This window comes from Coregonus clupeaformis, chromosome 14, assembly GCF_020615455.1.
Source record: "Coregonus clupeaformis isolate EN_2021a chromosome 14, ASM2061545v1, whole genome shotgun sequence".
In the NCBI taxonomy this organism is placed as follows: Eukaryota; Metazoa; Chordata; class Actinopteri; order Salmoniformes; family Salmonidae; genus Coregonus; species Coregonus clupeaformis.
The window spans coordinates 12628564-12653309 of NC_059205.1; the positions used below are offsets into that span (position 1 = coordinate 12628564).

Sequence of the window (24746 nt, forward strand, 5' to 3'; positions counted from 1 at the left end):
CAAACAGAAAGCTAAAGCAAAGCATGGAACAGTATTAATTTAAAATGTTCCTTGAATTGTCTTAACTATCCTCTTAGCCCTTACTGTTGCCTTTTTGTTCTGGTCTCTATGGTTAATATCCTCTGGGAAAAACAGGTGTACATATTTTCACCTGGAGAAAAAGTGCAAATCTGTCCCTATGTGTCACAGTGATCTCAGAGAGGCTGGGTTACATGTACTGATGATGGTTCTTATTTGAATGACTATGAGCATGTTGAATTACAGATCATACTTTTGATAACTCTATAAGCTTAAAGGTCGAGTAAGTTAGACTTTTGTCCACAAATGTACCTATTATATGTAAATAGTTTATGATTAGTGAATGCCATAATGTAGTTATTTTGTAGGTCCTTCTCAAACATATGTGCTATGAAACTAAATAAATACTGCACTCTGACCCACAAAACGTATTTGCTAGATTCATGACAGTGTTGTTAGACAAAGCAAGGAAAGTGAACTTCAAAAAGTGATGTAGTTTTATTGGGATTTGCAGCTGTTGTTGGTAAGTAATTAATCTGCTAGCTTCTGAAATAATTTACTCATCCTTTAAGCACCTCCTATCGCTACATGGATTGAGAACTCAAAGCTAGGATCCTATCAAGCTATAGGACAACAACAAAGACAGAATATTTAATCACCTCATCACTTTATGTTTGCCATCCATGCTTGACTAACTACAACAGAATAAGATGCCATTTTCGTTTAGCTGGTGTTACATGACAGTGAGGTGTACACACTGTTCATTCTCCATACCTCCTTCACAACACAACTAATGTCCCTAAAGCAGTGATTATGTGGCTGTTACAGAAGGATGAACGCATAATTTTTCACCAGCTTACAGTACATGCGCCCTGTAATGAAAAACACATAAGGCATTAATCTTAGCATGACAGGAGGGGGATCAGCAAGTTACCAAAACAGAAAACCAAAACACACACACACATAAAAACAATCTCTGACACACACACACACACACAATATCTCTATGCATCTGTTTCATGCATACACACACATAGATGCAGACAAAGACACACACACACAGCCAGGCACGTAGACACTGTGTAAATATCAACAGAGATTTTTTGACATCTGTTTTCTCTCCACCTCTTGACTCACTCTGGTTTCATCGTTAATCTATCTGCTGTCAGCAGATTGCATCTTGACCTTCAGATCTAACAAAAGACAAGCATAAAAAATAAAGAGGAGGTTGGAGTGAAAAGCATTGTCTTCCTCAATACCTTTCAGTTATTTTGGAGAGCTGAGAGAAATGCCTTGCAGGCTGCACACTGACTTTCCTGTTTTCTCTCATCAGGCATATAGGTCTGCATTGTGTTTTGCCCCATTGACTTGCTGACTAGCCATGTATAGGCACAAGTGTACTGTTCTTCTGAAAACAATTGAAAAATTGTGCTGTGCAACTAAAGAGTGTGGACCGTAAAAAATCCTGACAAATCAGCGCGTCTGTTCGACCCATTCAACCAATTCCATTTCTATGACGCACTAGCGGAAAGTGATTCTCGTTCTAAACGACCCACCCACTTCCTGTGAAAGCATTGTTGGACTCTGATGAATACGACCCTGGACTCTGACGCAATAGAGGAGGGAGAAGGGGATGAAATGAGGTGACAGCTCTCTCTTCTCCCTGATAAGGAGTGTATGCTATATATTTCCTCTCCCTCTGGTCCCTCTGGTCCCTCTGGTATGAATGATAAAGCGTGGAAGACTGTCCTGTCAAATGAATAGAAAGTTTAATAGTCACATTTTCGGTCCCGCGTTATTACATTTCTGCAGTGGCGCGCATAAGGGAATGTGATATAAAACAATGGAGTTTTGGGGCAATGGAGTTGATGTTAGGAACATTTGACTGTTATTGGATATCAGGTGACAGTGTACATTTTGATCTGGTGGCATTGGGTTTCAATACACTTGAACAGGACTACAAATGATCATCATCTGACACATTAAATGATTAGCGTAGTAATGATGAGCCACAGCCTTGAGGGAACAGGAGCCAAGACATGACTGAACTCCAGCACTTTATGTATTGTAGAGTAAATGTGCATTCAATATGGATTCATATTCATAGGAACACTTTTATACTAGCTAGCCTCACAATGTGTCAAGTATAATATCTTGTCAAAAGTGATAAAATATTACTTGTTTTGCATACATGGATCATCATTGTTGTTACATAGAGCATACATGTGATGCCTGTGATATACACTGAGTGTACAAAACATTCAGGGGTGGGGGGTGCAACTCAATATTCAGAAGGTGTTCATAATGTTTTGTACACTCAGTGTATACTCTCCCAAAGACACACGAAACACGTTACGCTAACGTGTCAGATGGAGCCAGGGTACGTCCAGATCTCTCCTTATATTTGTTTGGCTTCATCATGTCTCCCACTGGGCAGTTAAAACAGGAGTTCACATTCTCAGCACACGCTACTGAACTACTGCACAACAGGAAGCAGCAGCATTCACACTTCACTGCAGAGTCATTAGTATATCAACAATCACAGCCAGCGGTCTGAGGATCCACGGCATTCCTCAGGGGTGTGTGTGTGTGCACACGTTTGTGTATGTGTGTGTACGTGTGTGTGTGTGTAAGAAAGAGAGAGAGATTGTGTATGTGTGTGTGTGTGTGTTTGTGAGTTAAAATATATGTGTGTGAGTGACTGAGTGATTTAGTAAATATTTATCAGTGTTGGTTTTCTAGACGTCAATGTGTCTATGTGACAGTATCTTCTGGAAAAAAGTATCTGAATGTCTCTTCATGCCCTTAAAAAATTTAGTGAGACAACAAAACAGGATCCTAAGTTTAAGCCGTTCATGGGGGTCTACTAAGCTAACATATGGAAATGTTTTAAGATGATTATGGATCATTTAGCTATTTGATTTAGAATATTAGGACCCCTTTAGGTATCAAAACAAAATATTTAAAGATTATTTGATAAAATATTGAATTTGGCCTTTACTACTATAGCCCATAGAAACACATTGAATAACATTCATAAATGGCTAAAAAAAGTCAGTCAAAAAATAAATCATAAGGAATAAAGTTTTGAAGTGTCTGTTCTACAGTGCATTTGGAAAGTATTCAGACCCCTTGACTTTTTCCACATTTTGTTACGTTACAGCCTTATTCTAAAATGGATTAAATGATTTATTCCCCTTATCAAGCTACACACAATACCCCATAATGACAAAACGAAAACAGGTTTTTAGAAATGTTTGCAAATGTATAAAAAAACAAAAAACAGACATAACTCATTTACATAAATATTCAGCCCCTTTGCTATGAGACTCGAAATTGAGCTCAGGTGCATCCTGTTTCTTTTTTTTTTTTTGGACACATATTTAACCCCTTATTTTTGTTGGCACAAAACTACCTCCAATACTTCCATTCATTTGTATGGGTTACCTGTGGGGGTCATAGCGCAAAACGGAGAACACCATCTTGTTTGTGAGAGCCTCCCTTTTCCACAGTGTGGTCATATTAGTTTGTAGCCCAAACAGTTTGGACGCTACAGACAGAAGTTGGCACATCAGCGTTACCGGCTACAGACGTTTTCGTGAGAAGACCGATTTTCGGGATACCTTATGGTTTGACAAACACCACTGTAGCTCTGCCACCTTCCAACACAGATGCGGAAGGCCCACATAGACGGATGCGTTGGATTGAGACGCAGCCCCAGATATCTCTGTCTTAAATTCACGGATTTTGATGGGGATTATTTTATTATGTTACTTAGATTGACTCTTAAGGATTTGAATGATTCAGGGAGCGCTTCTCCGTTATCCCCGCGGCGTGCTAGCCTGCTTTAGATGCACACACACCAGCTGAACATTACATTAAAACACAGCATCATCCAGAGAGGGATGGGATCAGCTCTCCAGCGTCCTCTGAGTCCACTGACGATCTACAATTACCAACATAAGGGAGCTGGGTCTGTTGGGTGGAGCTGTCATGGGCAGCATGTTACACTGTCATTTAAAGGAGTGGGATCAAGGTCTGAGTAGACTAGAGAGAAGGCTAGCCTCTCGTTCATGCATACCAAATGGACCCAGTTCATGTTATGTGCTCGTTATGAGCCAAAAGGGGCTTATGGGTAAGCCTCTGTGAAAGTTTGCCAGTGTAGCCTGGAGGCCAGTATCAGCTACTTGTCAATAGCCTGTCAGGAGGAAGAGTCTGTTTGTCTGAAAAAAAGTCTGCAAGAGTATGGTTCATTCTCTGTCCTATAACATTACTGAACAAAAAATATAAACGCAATATGCAACAATTTCAATGATTTTACTGAGTTACAGTTCATATAAGGAAATCAGTCAATTGAAATAAATTAATTAGGCCCTAATCTATGGACAGGGGTGCAGCCATGGGTGGGCCTGGGAGGGCATAGGCCGACCCACTGGGGAGCCAGGCCCACCGACTGGGGAGCCATGTCCAGCCAATCAGAATGAGTTTTTCCCACAAAAGGGCTTTATTACAGACAGCAATACTCCTCAGTTTCATCAGCTGTCCGGGTGGCTGGTTTCAGACAATCCCGCAGGTGAAGAAGCCGGATGTGGAGGACCTGGGCTGGTTTGGTTACACGTGGTCTGTGGTTGTGACGCTGGTTGGAAAACGTACTGCCAAATTCTCTAAAATGACGTTGGAGGCGGCTTATGGTAGAGAAATGACCATTAAATTCTCTGGCAACAGCTCTGGTGGATCTGTGCATTTTTCTACAGCCCTAATAATACAGTAGCCTTCCCCTATGACTGACTGACATGACTGACTGACTGACTGACGTGACTGGCCAACTAGCTAACACACATGCCTGTGTTACTGTACATTCCTGTGTTACTGTACATTCCTGGTCCCTGCCTAACTTTGTAAGAGGCTGTGTGTGAGAGAGAGACTGCACTATAGGTGTGTTCCTCCTCCTGTCCCCCTCCCCTCCCTGGGTGAGACCCGCTGTTGTACCCATGCATTATTAATGCCAGTCCATTACATGGCAATGTGATTCAGTTCTAGGCTTTGCAGAGGTAGAGAGTGATGTGTCCCAATACACCATGGAACCATGGCAGCACGAAAAACTGTAGGAGGAGGGAGGGAATTTAAAGACGCACGTCTTGGTTAATAAAAGAGCTGACTGGAAAATATGACATGTAATTACTTTTGATATATAGGTGGAGTTTATTTTCAGAGAAAGTCCTAGCAAAAGTGTATACTCAACTGACTTTTTTTTGTGCGCTTGGAGACCTGTGCCCCAGCCCCTTTCTGTCCCATGAGGGACCCCTTTTGGCTCCCTAGAGACCAGAAGTAATAGAGTGCACATCCTAATTGATGTTGGGCGGTGAGAGCTAGGATATCTAGAAATCATTGTCCCACTCGAAACACTTCCTGTTTACTGAAAAAAGGACAGTCTGATTTTACAGGCTCTTTGATTAAAGTATTTTTGTTGGAACCTTTGAAATGAAATCTATCTCCCTCTCTAACTTTATCTGCACTCTCTCTCTCTCTCCTTGGCAGATGAGTGGAATTTGCTCTGTTAATGTGGCGATAGAGCTGTAGTCTGTCTGAATAATTTAGTATTCATGATTATTTAAAGCTTTAAGCAGCCCTTTAGGTACATCAGGAATGGGCTTTTATCAGAGAGAGAGAGAGAGAGAGAGAGAGAGAGAGAGAGAGAGAGAGAGAGAGAGAGAGAGAGAGAGAGAGAATTGAAATTGAATTGAGAGAGAGAGAGAGAGAGAGAGAGAGAGAGAGAGAGAGAGAATAAGTCTGCCAGCTGAATACAGAGCTGAGATTCATCCAATATTTTTTGCTTTTCTATTTTCTCATTTTGTTGAGTGTACTTGTCACAGAGCTTGGAGAAGGTGACATCAAATACACCTTACTCCATGGCTTTGAGGAAACAGAAACTTCACACAAGCACACTATATGGCTGATCCTATAGACTCCGTTGTAGGTCTCAAAAAAGACATACTAGAGCTACTCATACATTGGTTTCTTGTGAGTCATAGAACAACTACAATATAAATAAAACAAATAGAACAGACTGTACATCTTATAAAGCAGTGCTCAATTGCAATGTGCACATCATCTTCCCCTGGCTCGCCACGATAGAGCGCCACACTTCTAAGTGTCCGTGCCTTACAAATCACTCTATGTGCAACCATGAATCAATTCAATTAGGCAGCCTTGTCCGTATAGGCGTTAAATCACACATTGAATGGAACTGATTCCCTTCGATCCATTCTCTATCTACACCAAACAGAGCACCGAGCCCAATCAATCTCATCCAAAACAATGAAGCCTCTAAACAGTGTGGGGGTGCAAAAGGAGGCGTGACACCCAGCATGGTAATTTTAAGCAGATAAGCACTCAATGGATGTTGTATCTACAAGCGCTGAGAGTAATTTTCTGCTAGCACCGCCCGTGCCCGCGATTGAAGCCAGATGCGATGATAAATGGCGCTGAGAGAGCAGGAAATACTGGACCAATCACGACCCCCCTTTCTCTGATGTGTCCTAAGATGATCAGGTTTAGTCATATATATACGCGATTACTTCAGGACGCCAATCGATGTGTTGCCCCCGACAACGCAAACAAATCTTTGGCCATCGACCTCATGCGCCATCTCAGGATTCTGTGATATTCATATCTGGTTCGCCTGTGCACTCAGCTCACAGCTTCTAGTTTTCATAGATTTCCTCCCTCTGTCTATGGGTCGATCTGCTGAGAATACATGATACCTCGTTTGTATGGGTTTAAATCAATGCCATCCCATCATGGCTCTTTTTCTTGGTCTTATTAGGCAGGCAGGGTCGATACGGCCTCATAAGTATTCACTGAGATAAAAAACGTCCACACATGAAAAGTGGGTTTGAGGGGTTTGTTTTTAGCTGTGCGGCAGTGTGTAGTGGCAGTGTGGCTTTGTGGCAGAGTGTAGAGGCAGTATGTAGTGTGGCTTTGTGGCAGTGTGTAGTGTGGCTTTGTGGCAGTGTGTAGTGTGGCTTTGTGGCAGAGTGTAGAGGCAGTATGTAGTGTGGCTTTGTGGCAGTGTGTAGTGTGGCTTTGTGGCAGAGTGTAGTGTGGCTTTGTGGCAGAGTGTAGTGTGGCTTTGTGGCAGAGTGTAGTGTGGCTTTGTGGCAAAGTGTAGTGGCAGTGTGTAGCGTGGCTTTGTGGCAGAGTGTAGTGTGGCTTTGTGGTAGAGTGTAGTGTGGCTTTGTGGCAGAGTGTAGTGTGGCTTTGTGGCAGTGTGTAGTGTGGCTTTGTGGTAGAGTGTAGTGGCAGTGTGTAGCGTGTAGCGTGGCTTTGTGGCAGAGTGTAGTGTGGCTTTGTGGCAGAGTGTAGTGTGGCTTTGTGGCAGAGTGTAGTGTGGCTTTGTGGCAGTGTGTAGTGTGGCTTTGTGGCAGTGTGTAGTGTGGCTTTGTGGCAGTGTGTAGTGTGGCTTTGTGGCAGTGTGTAGTGTGGCTTTGTGGCAGTGTGACTTTGTGGTAGTGTGACTTTGTGTCAGAGTGTATTGTGTAGTGTGACTTTGTGGCAGTGTGTAGTGTGACTGTGGCAGTGTGGCTTTGTGGCAGTGTGACTTTGTGGCAGTGTGTAGTGTGGCTTTGTGGTAGTGTGGCTTTGTGGCAGTGTGTAGTGTGACTTTGTGTCAGAGTGTAGTGTGACTTTGTGGCAGTGTGTAGTGTGACTTTGTGGCAGTGTGTAGTGTGACTTTGTGGCAGTGTGTAGTGTGACTTTGTGGCAGTGTGTAGTGTGACTTTGTGGCAGTGTGTTAGGTTATGTTCAGTAGGGACTAAAAGAGAGGCTGCTGATAGTCTTTTTGGGCTCGGGGAGTGTGGAGTGAATAATAGGTGCTTAGATGAGAGTGATCCATCGCTAAGTCCATTAACGGGAGGAAGGGAGGAAAAGGAAGGGAGGGAGAGAGAGGGAGGGAGGGAGAGAAGTGTGTGTGTGTGTGTGTGTGTGTGTACCCGAGTGTGTGTATGTGTGTGTATGCGTCGCTTGTGTGTGCGTGTATGCCTGTCAGGTGAGTAGTGAATGGCTGGCACGCCCTCACTCTGTTCCATCGGCAGAATAGCACTCTTTCTTCCTCTCTCTCTCTTTTTCTCTCGTTTGTTGAAAGGAGGGGGGAAGATTGCAAAATCAATAGGGCTAAATGGAGTTGCAGCGGAAGCTTGCTGATGGAACATGGAGGGTAGGATTCAGCTGTGACACATCTCTCCCTCCCTCTCCCTCCCTCCTATTATCTACCTAAAGAGGCTCTACTCCTCTTCCATTCCTCCCTTCTCTCTCCCCTCCTTTAATGTCTACCGTCAAGAGTGAGAGAGAGGAAGAAAGAGTGCGCTATTCTGCCGATGGAACAGAATGAGTGCGTGCCAGCCGTTCACTACTCACCTGACACACACACACACACACACACACACACACACACACAAGGTAGCCTAACGGTTAGAGAGGCGAGCCAGCAACCAGAAGGTTGCCAGTTTGAATCCCGGGTCCGATGGGAAAAATCTGTCGGGAAGTGAGCTGGCAACCGGAGGGTTGCTGGTATCAAATCCTAGATGCCATTGCCTGCCGTTGTGCCCTTGAACAAGGCACTTAACAATCCCCAGTGTGGCAGACCCCGCACCTCTCCAAAACATGTATGTGTGTCTTTCTGGGTGGGGTTGCGTTAAAAGCGGAAGTCAAATATTGGTTGACCAATAAAGTAATCTTAATCAGTGGAAGGGTGTCATACACACACAGAACCCATTTTACTGGATCAATGCCTTAGACCTAATGGGAGCTGACTGGGCTAACAAACACACACGTCTACATAGGCACACACACACGTGTAACACACATGTAAACACACACACACAGATGCTGTCATTGTGGCACCTAACATAGTGCAGCAGCCTGCACCCTTCAACCAGTAAGTAGAGCCTGTCACTTTGTGGAACACTGGCCTGCTGTCAGTCTGTCATAGACATGGCCTTGACACTCATACTATGGTCTGAACTGATTCAGTAGTTTGCTCTGCCCTCATACAATAGTCTGCATCACAGTCACATTCAAAGTTATAGCTCTGTGTGAATTGTGAATTTGACCTACGGTGTACACATTAGACTGCATGACAGTACTGCATTACAACTGTACTGTATTACACTCCAAACCACTCAACTACGGGACTTAATAAATATGTTCAAGATGACTCCCATGGAAGATACACATCTTGTCGGCCATTTTGGAGAGAAGAAAGGAAATTGGAAACTTCTCTTCCAGTGGTGACACAGCGCTATACTGTTTCTCTTCCTGTGGTGACACAGCACTATACTGTTTCTCTTCCTGTGGTGACACAGCACTATACTGTTTCTCTTCCTGTGGTGACACAGCACTATACTGTTTCTCTTCCTGTGGTGACACAGCACTATACTGTTTCTCTTCCCGTGGTGACACAGCACTATACTGTTTCTCTTCCCGTGGTGACACAGCACTATACTGTTTCTCTTCCTGTGGTGACACAGCACTATACTGTTTCTCTTCCCGTGGTGACACAGCACTATACTGTTTACCACAGGATCAAGGACCCCATATTGTGTTAACCGTCAGCAACAAGAAAGACAGAGATATCAAAGGAAAACACACAAACACTTACAGTGGGGAGAACAAGTACTTGATACACTGCCGATTTTGCAGGTTTTCCTACTTACAAAGCATGTAGAGGTCTGTCATTTTTATCATAGGTACACTTCAACTGTGAGAGACGGAATCAAAAAAGAAATCCAGAAAATCACATTGTATGATATTTAAGTAATTAATTTGCATTTTATTGCATGACATAAGTATTTGATCACCTACCAAACAGTAAGAATTCCGGCTCTCACAGACCTGTTAGTTTTTCTTTAAGAAGCCCTCCTGTTCTCCACTCATTACCTGTATTAACTGCACCTGTTTGAACTCGTTACCTGTATAAAAGACACCTGTCCACACACTCAATCAAACAGACTCCAACCTCTCCACAATGGCCAAGACCAGAGAGCTGTGTAAGGACATCAGGGATAAAATTGTAGACCTGCACAAGGCTGGGATGGGCTACAGGACAATAGGCAAGCAGCTTGGTGAGAAGGCAACAACTGTTGGCGCAATTATTAGAAAATGGAAGAAGTTCAAGATGACGGTCAATCACCCTCGGTCTGGGCCTCCATGCAAGATCTCACCTCGTGGGGCATCAATGATCATGAGGAAGGTGAGGGATCAGCCCAGAACTACACGGCAGGACCTGGTCAATGACCTGAAGAGAGCTGGGACCACAGTCTCAAAGAAAACCATTAGTAACACACTACGCCGTCATGGATTAAAATCCTGCAGCGCACGCAAGGTCCCCCTGCTCAAGCCAGCGCATGTCCAGGCCCGTCTGAAGTTTGCCAATGACCATCTGGATGATCCAGAGGAGGAATGGGAGAAGGTCATGTGGTCTGATGAGACAAAAATAGAGCTTTTTGATCTAAACTCCACTCGCCGTGTTTTGGACAAAGAAGAAGGATGAGTACAACCCCAAGAACACCATCCCAACCGTGAAGCATGGAGGTGGAAACATCATTCTTTGGGGATGCTGTTCTGCAAAGGGGACAGGACGACTGCACCGTATTGAGGGGAGGATGGATGGGGCCATGTATCGCGAGATCTTGGCCAACAACCTCCTTCCCTCAGTAAGAGCTTTGAAGATGGGTCGTGGCTGGGTCTTCCAGCATGACAACGACCCGAAACACACAGCCAGAGCAACTAAGGAGTGGCTCCGTAAGAAGCATCTCAAGGTCCTGGAGTGGCCTAGCCAGTCTCCAGACCTGAACCCAATAGAAAATCTTTGGAGGGAGCTGAAAGTCCGTATTGCCCAGCGACAGCCCCGAAACCTGAAGGATCTGGTGAAGGTCTGTATGGAGGAGTGGGCCAAAATCCCTGCTGCAGTGTGTGCAAACCTGGTCAAGACCTACAGGAAACGTATGATCTCTGTAATTGCAAACAAAGGTTTCTGTACCAAATATTAAGTTCTGCTTTTCTGATGTATCAAATACTTATGTCATGCAATAAAATGCAAATTAATTAATTAAAAATCATACAATGTGATTTTCTGGATTTTTGTTTTAGATTCCGTCTCTCACAGTTGAAGTGTACCTATGATAAAAATTACAGACCTCTACATGCTTTGTAAGTAGGAAAACCTGCAAAATCGGCAGTGTATCAAATACTTGTTCTCCCCACTGTACATGACAGAGATAATAAAAAGTGATGGATCTTTAAGATAAAACGCACAAGCCTTGAAAGTGTCGAAAGTGGTCACTCCGTGTTCGAAACATCTAAAACCAAGAGCTAATGTTAGCATCCAATGTCCTCTTTTAACTTTAGGGTGATGAGTTAGCGTAGTGATGTAGCACGTAACCTTCTCCCTATACTCGCTCAGTCTGTCTCATGTTTGCCTGGCAGATGTTTTGTGGAGTCTTTGTGTTGACTTGAGAGGTTGTTTACCGAAGCAGCTGAGTCTGTTTCCTGGATGCCCTTCTCTTAGTCATAGCAGCCTCTCAGGAGAAAAGAACATTGGCTTGGAGAAAAACAGCTTTTCCTCCTTTGTCCTATGGCAAACAACTCACTGGCTCCCAGCCATCAAAGACAGGGTCCATACTTTAGAAAAAGTTTTACGTTTAAATTTGTTACAGGAAATCATCACTGCCTGCTGGTCAGGTTAGCATAGGGCTAAATGTGCCAGGTTATCTAATGGTAACAGCTAACATGTAGCGTTGTATCACGTGCAACTACGTCAACGATTGTAATTGGCTTATGCACATTTTGAGACAGAATTTAAAAAAAACTTTTTATAATGTTCGCAGGTATGGACACAGAGCGTCATAGAGTACTGATAGTGTGATGTTCTGTGTGTTGAATAACCTCAGAAAACTACACACACGCACATCCCACACACCTTCGGCGATCATAATCTACTTAGTGTGCAATAACTCCACAGACTTCGCCTCAATTACAGTGTTTTTCTTAAATGTTTCTGTATGCACGTATTGTACAGCACGTCCCACAGCTAAAAGATCCGATTAGATACAGAGCTACACAATTAGGGAGGAGATTGGAGGAGGAGAGATACTGATACAAGAGATTCCATTGGTTTATCATGAATCATCTTAACTGTAGCTCATGTTAGGTGACGCCTTGATCAGTTATTACTACATAGTGCTACAGTACTTGATTTTAGACCAGCCTCATATTCTAGTAAGCTGTTGGTTTGTTGCAGATGGTCTTATAGCTGTGTAGTAACATTGTAGTGACTACTGTATGATCATGTTGTGACATTAGTCATTTCATTGTTTTGTAATTGTATAGTCATGGAGTTAAACAGTTTACATTGTTACACATTTTAAATATAGGTCTATATAAAGTAGTCGAAGGTTATGGTTGCGTCCCAATATTCTATTTTCTCCAAAAGTGTGCACGTGTTCACTTCCCTTCATGGATTTGAAAGGAAATGACTGGTATATGGAAACTCCCTCTAGCCCATGTCTTCACCAATCCCATACTTTTAAATGTGTGGGGAGTAGTGAACGAGTGGATACTTCAGGAAGAAGGAGAGATTATCGGGACGCAACCTATATATTGTGAGAGTACACTGAGAGCAAATGTGCACCACCACATTGGCTCTCTTTGTGCTTCAGGGACTTAAAAGCACACTACTTGATAATGAATGAATTAACAAAAACTACTATTACAGTAATTTTGCCTGTCTCATTTTTATCTTGGCTGACTAAAGTAAATTATCCTACCATAGGTTTCTTAGCAACAAAGCATGGCCACATACTTGTTCTTTATTCATTTATATGCCTTTTGAAGAAAATACACCTGGTTTTCTATATCAAAGATCCCGCTAGTTCTTTGAAGTTTTTTCACACAGATATGCTGTGTTGTACTGAAATAATGGCTTTCTCAGTAATTTAGTTCTCTCTCTCTCTCTCTCTCTCTCTCTCTCTCTCTCTCTCTCTCTCTCTCTCTCTCTCTCTCTCTCTCTCTCTCTCTCTCTCTCTCTCTCTCTCTCTCTCTCTCTCTCTCTCTCTCTCTCTCTCTCTCTCTCTCTCTCTCTCTCTCTCTCTCTCTCTCTCTCTCTCTCTCTCTCTCTCTCTCTCTCTCTCTCTCTCTCTCTCTCTCTCTCTCATCAAACTAGTTACAGGCTTTTTCCAGACCCTGTCTGTGTTTCCCTAAAAAAAATCCTGTTTCCCTCCTCCTCTCCATCCCCCTGTTCCCGCTCCCTTTTCACACTTTCACTGCAGTGGTACATGCGAGAGCAGAGGGCCTGCTAAACACATGGGCCGTTGGGTTTGCGGTGTGTGTTTGCAGTGTGTGTGTGTTTGGTGTGCGCTATATCCTATCCTCTTATCTCCTGCTGTGGGGAGAGGAGTAGAGGCATTGGGACACAGGTTATCAGAATGAAGACTTCTCCACAGCAATGATCTCTTACTGCAGCAGTAATGATAGTCCTTCACCTGGAGAAAAACACCACGAACCAAGGCCCTCAGGCACACGCACACACACAGAGCTAACCATTGCGGGAGATGAGGTGGTATTATAAGAGATGTCTCTCAAAGAAAAGCTACTGCTCTACCGCTGTTTGTCTACCTGAGGAAAAACTCAGAGACAGGCATGACTGGAATAGTCATTTACCAACACAAGACGGGTATGGGTGGTCCTCTGTAGCTCAGCTGGTAGAGCACGGCGCTTGTAACGCCAAGGTAGTGGGTTCGATCCCCGGGACCACCCATACACAAAAATAAAATGTATGCACGCATGACTGTAAGTCGCTTTGGATAAAAGCGTCTGCTAAATGGCATATTATTATATTATTATTATTATAAGGCTTCCAAAGCAACAAAACAATAGCTGCTCACTTTTAAGCCTTACCCACCTCAAGTTAATTTAGCAAGAAAGCAGCATTGTCCAATGGGTAACATATTGACTGTATGGACATTGGAACATAGCCCCAGTGGAGGTTCCCATCATCATGACTTGACTACTGGGTCAAAGGTCAGCTCACCTGCTCCAGTTTCCAGTGGAACTCTGCGGGGCGGAAGGTGTCAACCTGGGTGAAATCTCTCCTGAGTAGGAACACTAGACGGCAGTTGTGGACGTACAGGGAGTAGTGGTGCCTGTTCATCTCTGCACAAGGATACGGAAATGTTACATACAATTGGTAATTACATGTATCTTATAACATTCATAATGCCATAATTTCCTATGCCAGAACAGAAATATTCTCTATTGTCATTCACAGAAAAACATATATACTTTACTTCTACTGTATGACATTTACATTTTATTGGACCTTATCCGACTATATTATAAATGATATTGGACCTTATCTGACTATATTATATATTGGACCTTATCCAACTATTTTATATATTGGACCTTATCCAACTATTTTATATATTGGACCTTATCCGACTATATTATATATATTGGACCTTATCCGACCAAAAAGCTATATTCCAGTTAAGTGTGACAATAAATTATATTCTACAAATGCTCTCCTAAAGCGGTGCTCTATCTAAAAGGATGTCTGTCATTATGGGCAAAGGGGCTTGTTAGTGCGATACGTCCTGTAAATGCTATTGACATGTGCCGATAAATGTCACATGCTCCCTGTGACATTGTGGCATCATAACCCCCCCTCCGTGCTTTTCCTGGGAGCCGCTGGGGTGACACAGGGCTCTTTTGGCCGTGCGTATTGATGGACCCTCCTTTGCTCTCAGTGTGAGCGGAGTGATCGATGGGATCAATAAGAGCCTGTCAGGCTGCCTGTCTCCAGCCAAACCCTCACAGCTTCACTCAATCTAACTCTGGAACTAGAAGTGGTCAGCAGCCAACAAAACAACCTGTGCATCTACGTGACTACGCCATCACCCCAAAACAACTGTGTGAATCCTTTCTAAAAGCACTGTACGTGACTACGCCACCTCCACCACCATAAAGTCCTGGTTTCATGAACAATGACCTAGGATGGACCAAATCTCCCAACTCAACCCCTTCCTGTTCTCACCGGTCTTGTCGGAGTTGCAGAGCAGGGTCTCCTTCTCAGCCCTCAGACCGAGGCTGGGCCCGTGCTTCATCCATGTGGCGATGGTGAACTGGTCAGTCAGGTTCTGTGGAACCACCCGCTCCGGCACGTTGGCTGCCTGCCGCCCGTCGAAGCGGAAGATGAGGTCGCAGTCCCGCCCGCTGTCCGTCAGCAGTGAGGCCGTCCAATTGGTGGATGCGCTGGGGGCGGGGAGGAGGTCTGTGCTGCCGGACGCCGCACCTAGAGGACAAATTGAAAATGAGTACAATCAGTCAGTGACATTTTGACACACGAAAAGTGTCACCAGGTTAAAAGGAGACTGATCAGATTCAGAATCACCTTTATTCACCAAGTACATTTACACATACTCAGAACTTTACTTGGTGATATGGTGCTGCTAGTGATAGGCAACATTTAGAGACAGAATACAGACAATGGAGTTTAAACAAAGTTTCCATACAACTAGGTAGAGTGAGCATAGAGCTGTAAGATAATGAGCAGATATATACAGTGGATGTACACATTTACTGACACAGTATTTGTAACATTTGAATTGGAAGATTGGAAGTTATCTAAAACCCTCTAGTCCTACGATGTCCATGCAGGGTGTCGTGAGTTTAGAACGCAACAGTACAGAAATAGGATGTGGAACTGTTGCGGAACGGAAAAGTCTTCGATGGTTAAGGTATTTGACATCTGTCTCTTCTCACCACAACATCACCCTCTCCATGTCACACGAGGTGACAGTCTGAAGCTGATGAGTGGTGAATGACCCCGTATGTTAGGACACTTGGTTCTCTCCACCAAATTCCCACCCTGCCCACCCCTCAGAAGAAACAAGTTGGCTCTTTTAAGCTATACAACATTTATGTCTGTCAACTGATAGACCAGCATAAATACACACCCAGGCCTCTTAACCCTCTCAGGACTTTCACTGTGATCGTGAGAAGTAGATGAGATTCAGTCTCACACTCTCACTCAGAGGGCCTTTGTCAAATCCATGACACCTGTCTTCTTTTCATCGGTTTAGTTTCCACCAGCCCACGTCTGGCCATAGGAACTATGAATACATCACACTTTCAACCTTTCTCTGCTTAGGAAATAAAGTATGGTTTTTTAAAAACAAACTTTTCATAATGGGCCGTAGGATGTTGTTTGTTTATTCTTAAGTGGCTCAAAAAAAAAAAAATATGGTGGCCCTCTTGAGCAAGCTCTGTGCACTCTATTTACAGTATGTGTACCGATATTTGTACTCTCACAGAAATCAATGTTGCTCGGTAAAAAAAGGTAACACTTTATTTGGATAGTCCATTTGTAGATAATCTACAGACTATCAGTAACATTTTAACTAACTATCCTAACCTTAACCCTTACCCTAACCCTTATTCTAAACCTAACCATAACCCTAACCTTAGCAAGCAGTTTCTTATCAACACATAGTTTGTTGATAGTGTGAACATCTGTAGAGCATCTACAGATGGGAAATCCGGACTATCCAAATAAAGTGTGACATTTTTTAAATTTAATTTAAATTAAATTTTTATAGCTCCTGGCTTGCAAACTTTGCATTCTAAAGAAGTAGGGAAATCCAAATGAGTATATGAGGATATTAAGTATGCGTGTGTAGCCATTGTTACTCAAACACTTAAAGAGTTGACCAATTAACTGTTATTGCTGCATATTGAATTGTTCAAACCAACCATACCACGCTTCTGTTTTTCACAAAAGGAAAATAAATCCAAGGAAGAAATATTGTACAAATCTGAGACATTTCACATTTTCAACTCTTCACAATGAACATTTTCACATGAGCAGATTTCTCCACAGAATGATTAATAAAACTGATTCATGAGGTTGATTTAATATATACTTTTCTATGTGTTACAAATTACAATTAAATACCTCTACTTGTTTATAATTTGACTGTTAGATCTTGGTGTGAATCAACGTGGCAGAAAATGTGAAATTAGAGTAGATAATTGGAAACCATTAATGGGACGCAATTGTCTGTATGACTTCACTAGTCATAAGTGTAATTAACGAATTACACGTTGTGCAACTGCACACAGGTTGAAATGTTATAGGTAAATTTTATTATTTGAACCCTTTCCTTGGTAATTGGCTTACCACAGAGTTTCTGCAGGGACTTCTCGGAGTAGGTCTCTCTGTCGCAGCCCTTCCCAATGTGGCTGGTCTGCAGCTCCACCATGGCTCTCACCGCCGACAACGGGCTGTCACACGTCTCCAGGTGCATCTTGGGAAACAGCTGCTTACTTCCTGTCCCGGGATCATAGTCCACTTGTTTGTTCCAGCCTGGGAGAAAGAGAGTTGAATATTATTGTAGTTTATTATTCCCAATAGAAAATGTATTTGTCCAAATGCTTAGAAGGCTCATTCAGATCCCAAGGCTAGCTTGTTAGCGCAACACTACACTAAACTCTTTTAACATCCTTGTGCTACTGTAGACACAAACATTTCATTTTTATTTTATTTTATTACTTATAAAACAGAACTACTAAATAAAATAAAATCACCTAGAAATGATAAATGCATTCAGCCACTGGCCAATTCAGTCTCTCCTACTGTTATATTATTTACCACTTGTTCTGGTCCTGTATGGCTCAGTCTGTAGAGCATGGCGCTTGCACCGCCAGGGTTGTGGGTTCGATTCCCGGGGCCACCCATACGTAAAATGTATGAAAGCATGACTATAAATCGCTTTGGATTACAATCGTCTGCTAAAAGGCATATATTATTAGATATTATTCTGGTTTGATATTCACTTTGCATGAAGGTCAGTCCTATCCTTCGCTAGGCTAGCTCTAGCACAGCGACAATACTACAGAGGCAAAGGGTTCCGCTGAATACCCCTGAATTGAAGGCATCACGGAGCACACCTCACTAAAGCCGAAAGGTGACAGGTGACTTCACACACCAAGGACCATAGGAAGAAGTGAGGTTCTGATACAGGAGGCTATGCTACGCTAACTGCTAACCAACCGTGCTCACTAATCCATGTCACACAGTTGAGTGTTGGCAACACGTATGACAGGGATCTGCTATCATGGCCTTCCCAATCAAACCAATAACCCTTATCTGACACAAAAAGAAAGAAAGGATGTCCTGTTTGAGCTTAAATTGAATTCAGGTGTTAGACTACTCAGTGAAATGTTTCTCGTGTAGCTAACATTACAATGCTACAATGACAAACTTTTCTATCAATGCTAACGAACACGCTAACATATCACCACAAAGGGATTAATTTGACATGAATCACTGCCCAATTATGTCACAAACAACATCTCTCTCATATTACTGACTGGCAGACCAAGTTCAGCTCACTCCAGGTAAGACATTCTACTTCAGAGAGTGTCTTTATCAAAGGGATGTGTAGACCAGGCAGGCCTTTTCACCAACACAGGCAATATGAGAGTTAAATCGCCTCTGCTGATTGGGCCAGAAGAATCACAGAATCGCAGTAGGAAGAGAATTGGGGGGAATAGAATTGGAAAATAAGTGGAACAGTAGAATAAGAAAAGGAGTGTGGATGTGGAATAAAATAAGAATACATTTGAAGTGCTGAGGCAATATCGTCAGAAGAAGTCTAGAGTGACGTTGATGGTTCTCTACCAGAACAAAGTGATTTGCCAGATTACCAGGAAATGGCGAGAGAATGGGATGGGCGGCTGGAAAGATCAACCATGATAGGTGGCATATGACCAGAGAGATGGAGAGAGCGGAAGAAAGATTGGAGAGAGAGGGGGAAATAGAGAGAAGGTAGATGTAGTAAGAGAGAGAACGAGAGCGATGGTGGAAGACAGAGAACGCGAGAGTAGAATTACATTCTTAAAGAACATAACAGCTCTAGTGCGGGAAGCCCTCCCCACCCCTCGGCTTAATCTGTCATCTTTGTCACCCAGTTTATATTTCGATTACCCTCCATATGTATCTGTGAGCCGCACCAGGTCTTCTTTATAGTCTAGGGAGCAGTAATGGCCATTTTATTGCTGTGTGTGGAGCAGAGAGTTGACAGCTGTCGAGTCTGTTCCGTGATATATTCAAGGTCAAACACTCAGAGAAATAAATGACATGACCAGGGAGAGGCAGACAGAGAGAGGATGTTGTTAGAACAGGTTTATTGTCATGAATCTTGCCCTGTGCCAGCTAGTGACCACTCTGCAGAGCTGCCTCCAGGGCAAGATTCATTACAATAAATGTCAACCTAATGGAACAACTCTGGACACATTTCAAGCCACATTTCCAGCAAGAGGAATCACACACTGTCTTTAAAGATGCAATATGCGATTGCTGCATCCAGTTTTTGGACTTCTAAATTAATGATAAACACTGAGTGTACAAAACAAGCCAACTTGACACAAATGTGGGAAGCATTGGAGTCAACATGGGCCAGCATTCCTGTGGAACACTTCCGACTCCTTGTAGAGTCCATGCCCCGAGGAATTGAGGCTGTTCTGAGGGCAAAAAGGGGGGGGGGGTACAACTCAATATTAGGAAGGTGTTCCTAATGTTTTGTACACTCAGTGTATATACCCAATGGTTCTTCAAGAATATTACTTATAAATGCCTCTTAAACTTAGTTAATCAGAACCCAAAATATACACTTGTTTTACTCTACTGTTTGTAAACATTGTAATTCTAAACAAACGCTGTACAGCCTTAAAAATTGTTAAAACTATAATTTTTATATCATCGATGGTCACTCTTTGCATCCATCCCTCAGCTTTTTACCAAAACAGTGGAGGTGTGGCCATTTTGTAATTGTTTGCCCTTTTAAGAAAGGAGTGATTTCTTCTAATTGGGTGAAGGTGAAATATCCTGCGCATGTTCCTGCTCTCTGTCTCCCCAGCCTTTCTCCTCCTGACGTAGCCTACTGACATCTGACAGGGAAGCAGTGAGGGACCCTGTCCGCTTATAAAGCTTTTCACTATGTACATGCTACAGTAGTCCGAGACAAGATCCAGTCAAGTTCCCCAGACACCAATAAGCTTTATTCTAAAACGGGATATGCTTATAGCCCCTCTCCTTTCTTCTCTCCCCCATCTATCCTTCTCGCTCTCTCTCGCTCTTTCTCTCTGTGTCTGGAATGCCGCTGTATCCCCCTCTCCCCTTCTCCACAGGGGCCATTGACCTGGATTGTTCGGGTAAACAGAGTCGAGTCGAGGAAAACTGTAAGATCCAGAGCCAGGAGTGTTATCATCCACAGGGATGATGAGGGCTCTTTTTTCTCTGAGAGTAGACTGCTGTGGCATATGGGTGCAGATGGAGGAAAGAACAGTCCAATGCGAACGCAGAGACACCAATAGTGCTGCTGCAAGTAAGCACCCCGAGTCATGCCTGCGACCATTTTGTGAGGAGTAAAGGAAGGTTTATTGGGAGCGTCCGAGGTTAAGTTGGCCCTAACTGCTGGTCAAGAATCAGGAGGCCCCAATCCCAGCCTGACCTTGGTCTTTGTGTACCAGCTGTGTAGACTGTCTGGTACGTTCATCTGCAACAAAAAAAACTAAAATGTATTTCACTCTGAGTGGAAGCAATTGATTTCTGCTGCTCTTCACCAGACACAGTGTGCTTCTAACTTTGGGGAACCCACAGTACTTATCAAATGATTAGCAACCTGTTAGTAGTATCTTTTGGGATCTGCAACTCAGATCTACGCAGTGTGTGTACAGACAGTCTTCTCCTTTGATTAGACTGACCTTGCCAGCCAGGTTTGCAGACGGGCTTGACGTCAATGTGCACCGCCACACTCTCCGTCGCCCTCTTCTGGCCGCAGTCGAAGGCGGTCACCATGACCTCGTAGCGCTGCTTCTTGTCGTAGCTCAGACGCTCCGTGTTTCTGATGTTGCCTAGAGAAGGAAAAGAGAAAAAATATAATAAATAAATAATAATAATATGTAAATATAATAAATAAATATGTAAATATAATAAATATGTAAACATGAATGATTAAAAAAACTGTGACGGATGCACTGATAGTCACTGATATCTTCTGCAAATAGATTGTATTTCTGGAGTCAAAGAATAAACCTATTTCTTCGCCAACAATTGATTTTACTGAGTTCCTTTTCCATCTAAATCTGCAATGCTCGTCAGACTCTACGCTCTTAGAAAAAAAGGTCCCAAAATAGTTATTTGGCTGTCCCCATAGGAGAACCCTTTTTGGTTCCACATAAAACCCTTTTGGGTTCCTTGTAGAACCCTCTGTGGAAATGGTCCTACATTGAACCCAAAAGGGTTCTATCTAGAACCAGAATGGTTCTACCTGGAACCAAAAAGGGTTCTTCAAAGGGTTCTCCTATGGGTACAGCCGAATAACCCTTTTAGGTTCTAGATAGCTCATTTTTTTCTAAGCGTGTACCATATAAGTGAGTTTGAATTTGTTTTCTCACCTTCCCTATACTCAGTCTATTTTCAGTGTACTCGCTAGCAGCCTCTATAGCCAGTTTCGTTGTCTGAGAGTATGCCAGTGTACGGATCATAGAGATGGAGCACTAGAGAGGAATTATGGTTCAGGGTCCTATGATTACAGCCTCTTTATAGTTCTTTTCTCTATGGTCCTGATGCTGTAAAGGAGGCAGTGGAGAGGAGAGGTAAGGAGAGGTCAGGAGCAGTGTGAGCCCTCAAACCTGGACAGCTCCACTCTCAGATGGGCACTACGAACTTGATGTTTCCTGGAAAAGGAGGATATCTCAGTCTCTCACTTCCTTCTGTGAATCTGGGTCGGAGCGTTAGTGGTATGCTGTAGTGCTGATTGTGGTGATTCATGTCATGCAGTGAATCAAAAGGAGGCTTTTATTCAGATGAAACACTGTACTGTAGTTCCCTACAAGCAATCAGAACGCTATGGCTGAATCCTAACTTAAGATGTGCAGGCATTACTCATTATTTTGCGGAAATCTCCCATTGATTCTACCCTAAATGACACTTTAGGGAAGTGAGGAGAGATGGCATTGTTTTTCTTTAATTGAATGCGATACATGCAACTGTGATACATCTAATACCATGATAGAACCTGACCCAGGCAGGGTATACTGTAGGTTACAAATGAGACATCACCAGTGACAGCTAACAGGCCCCATTTACATGATGGAGCTCTGGTCCCAGCCTCATCTCCCATTCCTGTCCCAATGTGTAGTCTCTGAGTGAAATAGGGCAACTGTCAATATGTGTGTGTGTGTGTGTGTGTGTGTGTGTGTGTCTGCGGTCCAACTCATCCCAAACCATCTCAATTGGGTTGAGGTCGGGTGATTTATGGAGGCCAGGTCATCTGATGCAGCACTCCATCACCCTCCTTCTTGGTCAAATAGCCCTTACAACACAGCCTGGAGGTGTGTTGGGTCATTGTCCTGTTGAAAAACAAATGATAGTCCCACTAAGTGCAAACCAGATGGATGTCGTATCGCTGCAGAATGCTGTGGTAGCCATGCTGGTTAAGTGTGCCTAGAATTCTAAATAAATCACAGACAGTGTCACCAGCAAAGCACCCCCACGCCATCACTCCTCCTCCATGCTTCACGGTGGGAACCACACATGAGGAGATCATCCGGTCACCTACTCTGCGTCTCACAAAGACACGGCGGTTGGAACCAAAAATCTCAAATTTGGACTCATCAGACCAAAGGACAGATTTCCACCGGTCTAATGTTTCTTGGCCCAAGCAAGTCTCTCCTTCTTATTGGTGTCCTTTAGTAGTGGTTTCTTTGCAGCAATTAAACCATGAAGGCCTGATTCACGCAGTCTCCTCTGAACAGTTGATGTTGAGATGTGTCTGTTACTTGAACTCTGTGAAGCATTTATTTGGGCTGCAATTTCTGAGGCTGGTAACTCTAATGAACTTATCCACTGCAGCAGAGGTAACTCTGGTGCTTCCTTTCCTATGGCGGTCCTTATGAGAGCCAGTTTCATCATAGCGCTTGATGGTTTTTGCGACTGCACTTGAAGAAACTTTCAAAGTTCTTGAAATGTTCCGTATTGACTGACCTTCATGTCTTAAAGTAATGATGGACTGTCATTTCTCTTTGCTTATTTGAGCTGTTCTTGCCATAATATGGACTTGGTCTTTTACCAAATAGGGCTATCTTCTGTATACCCCCCTACCTTGTCACAACACAACTGATTGGCTCAAACGCATTAAGAAGGAAATAAATTCCACAAATTAACTTTTAAGAAGGCTGTTAATTGAAATGCATTCCAGGTGACTATCTCATGAAGCTGGTTGAGAGAATGCCAAGAGTGTGCAAAGCTGTCATCAAGGCAAAGGGTGGCTATTTGAAGAATCTCAAATATAAAATATATTTTGATTTGTTTAACACTTTTTTTGGTTACTACATGATTCCATATGTGTTATTTCATAGTTTTGATGTCTTCACTTTACAGCCCTCTAACCATTTGTACTGTTATGTGTGTTTTTCCGCGTTATTTGTAATTTATTTTGTACATAATGTTTCTGCCATCGTCTCTTATAACCAAAAAGAGCTTCTGGATATCAGGACAGCGATTACTCACCTCGTATTGGACGAAGATTTTTTCTTCAACGAGGCGCCCGCGAAGGATATCACAGACACCCGACAAGGCCCAAATCCCCGTCATTCGCGATGAGGAAGAGACGGAGATATCGTGGACGAGATCGGGGTGCCTTGTAAGGATCCGACGGCGAGCGCAGTAAACTGCCTCTTCCATCAATCCTATTAGCCAATCTTCAATCATTGGATAACAAATTGGATGACCTAAGATTACGGTTATCCTACCAACGGGACATTAAAAACTGTAATATCCTATGTTTCACCGAGTCGTGGCTGAACGACGACAATGATAACATACAGCTAGCGGGCTATACGCTACATCGGCAGGATAGAACGGCTGACTCCGGTAAGACAAGGGGTGGCGGTCTGTGTATATTTGTAAACAACAGCTGGTGCACAAAATCAAATACTAAGGGAAGTCTCGAGGTTTTGCTCGCCTGAGGTAGAGTATCTTATGATAAGCTGTAGACCACACTATTTACCAAGAGAGTTTTCATCTATATTTTTCATAGCTGTCTATTTACCACCACAAACCAATGCTGGCATTAAGATTGCACTGAATTAGTTGTACAAGGCCATAAATCAACAGGAAAACGCTCATCCAGATGCAGCGCTCCTAGTGGCCGGGGACTTTAATGCAGGGAAACTTATATCCGTTCTACCTAATTTCTACCAGCATGTTAAATGTGCAACCAGAGGAAAAAAAACTCTAGACCACCTTTACTCCACACACAGAGACGCATACAAAGCTCTCCCTCACCCCTCCATTTGGCAAATCTGACCATAACTCTATCCTCCTGATTCCTGCTTATAAGCAAAAACTAAAGCAGGAAGCACCAGTGACTCAGTTAATAAAAGTGGTCAGATGACGCAGATGCTAAGCTACAGGACTGTTTTGCTAGCACAGACTGGAACATGTTCGGGGATTCTTCAGACAGCATTGAGGAGTACACCACATCAGTCACTGGCTTCATCAATAAGTGCATCGATGATGTCGTCCCCACAGTGACCGTACGTACATACCCAAACCAGAAGCCATGGATTACAGGAAACATCCGCACTGAGGTAAAGGGTAGAGC

The 24746-nt window shown here is 43.2% G+C and overlaps 1 protein-coding gene across 1 annotated transcript in view; it reads right to left on the minus strand.

The window, feature by feature from the left end:
- The window catches only part of LOC121580779 (calsyntenin-2), a 257312-nt gene that overhangs the window by 30940 nt on the left and 201626 nt on the right, over positions 1 to 24746 (minus strand). The window contains exons 5-8 of the mRNA XM_041895810.1: positions 20842 to 20991; positions 17255 to 17440; positions 15110 to 15367; positions 14105 to 14226 (exon numbers count right to left, since the gene is read on the minus strand). Of these exons, the coding sequence (XP_041751744.1) occupies positions 14105 to 14226; positions 15110 to 15367; positions 17255 to 17440; positions 20842 to 20991 (716 nt within the window). The remainder of the gene's footprint in view (positions 1 to 14104; positions 14227 to 15109; positions 15368 to 17254; positions 17441 to 20841; positions 20992 to 24746) is intronic.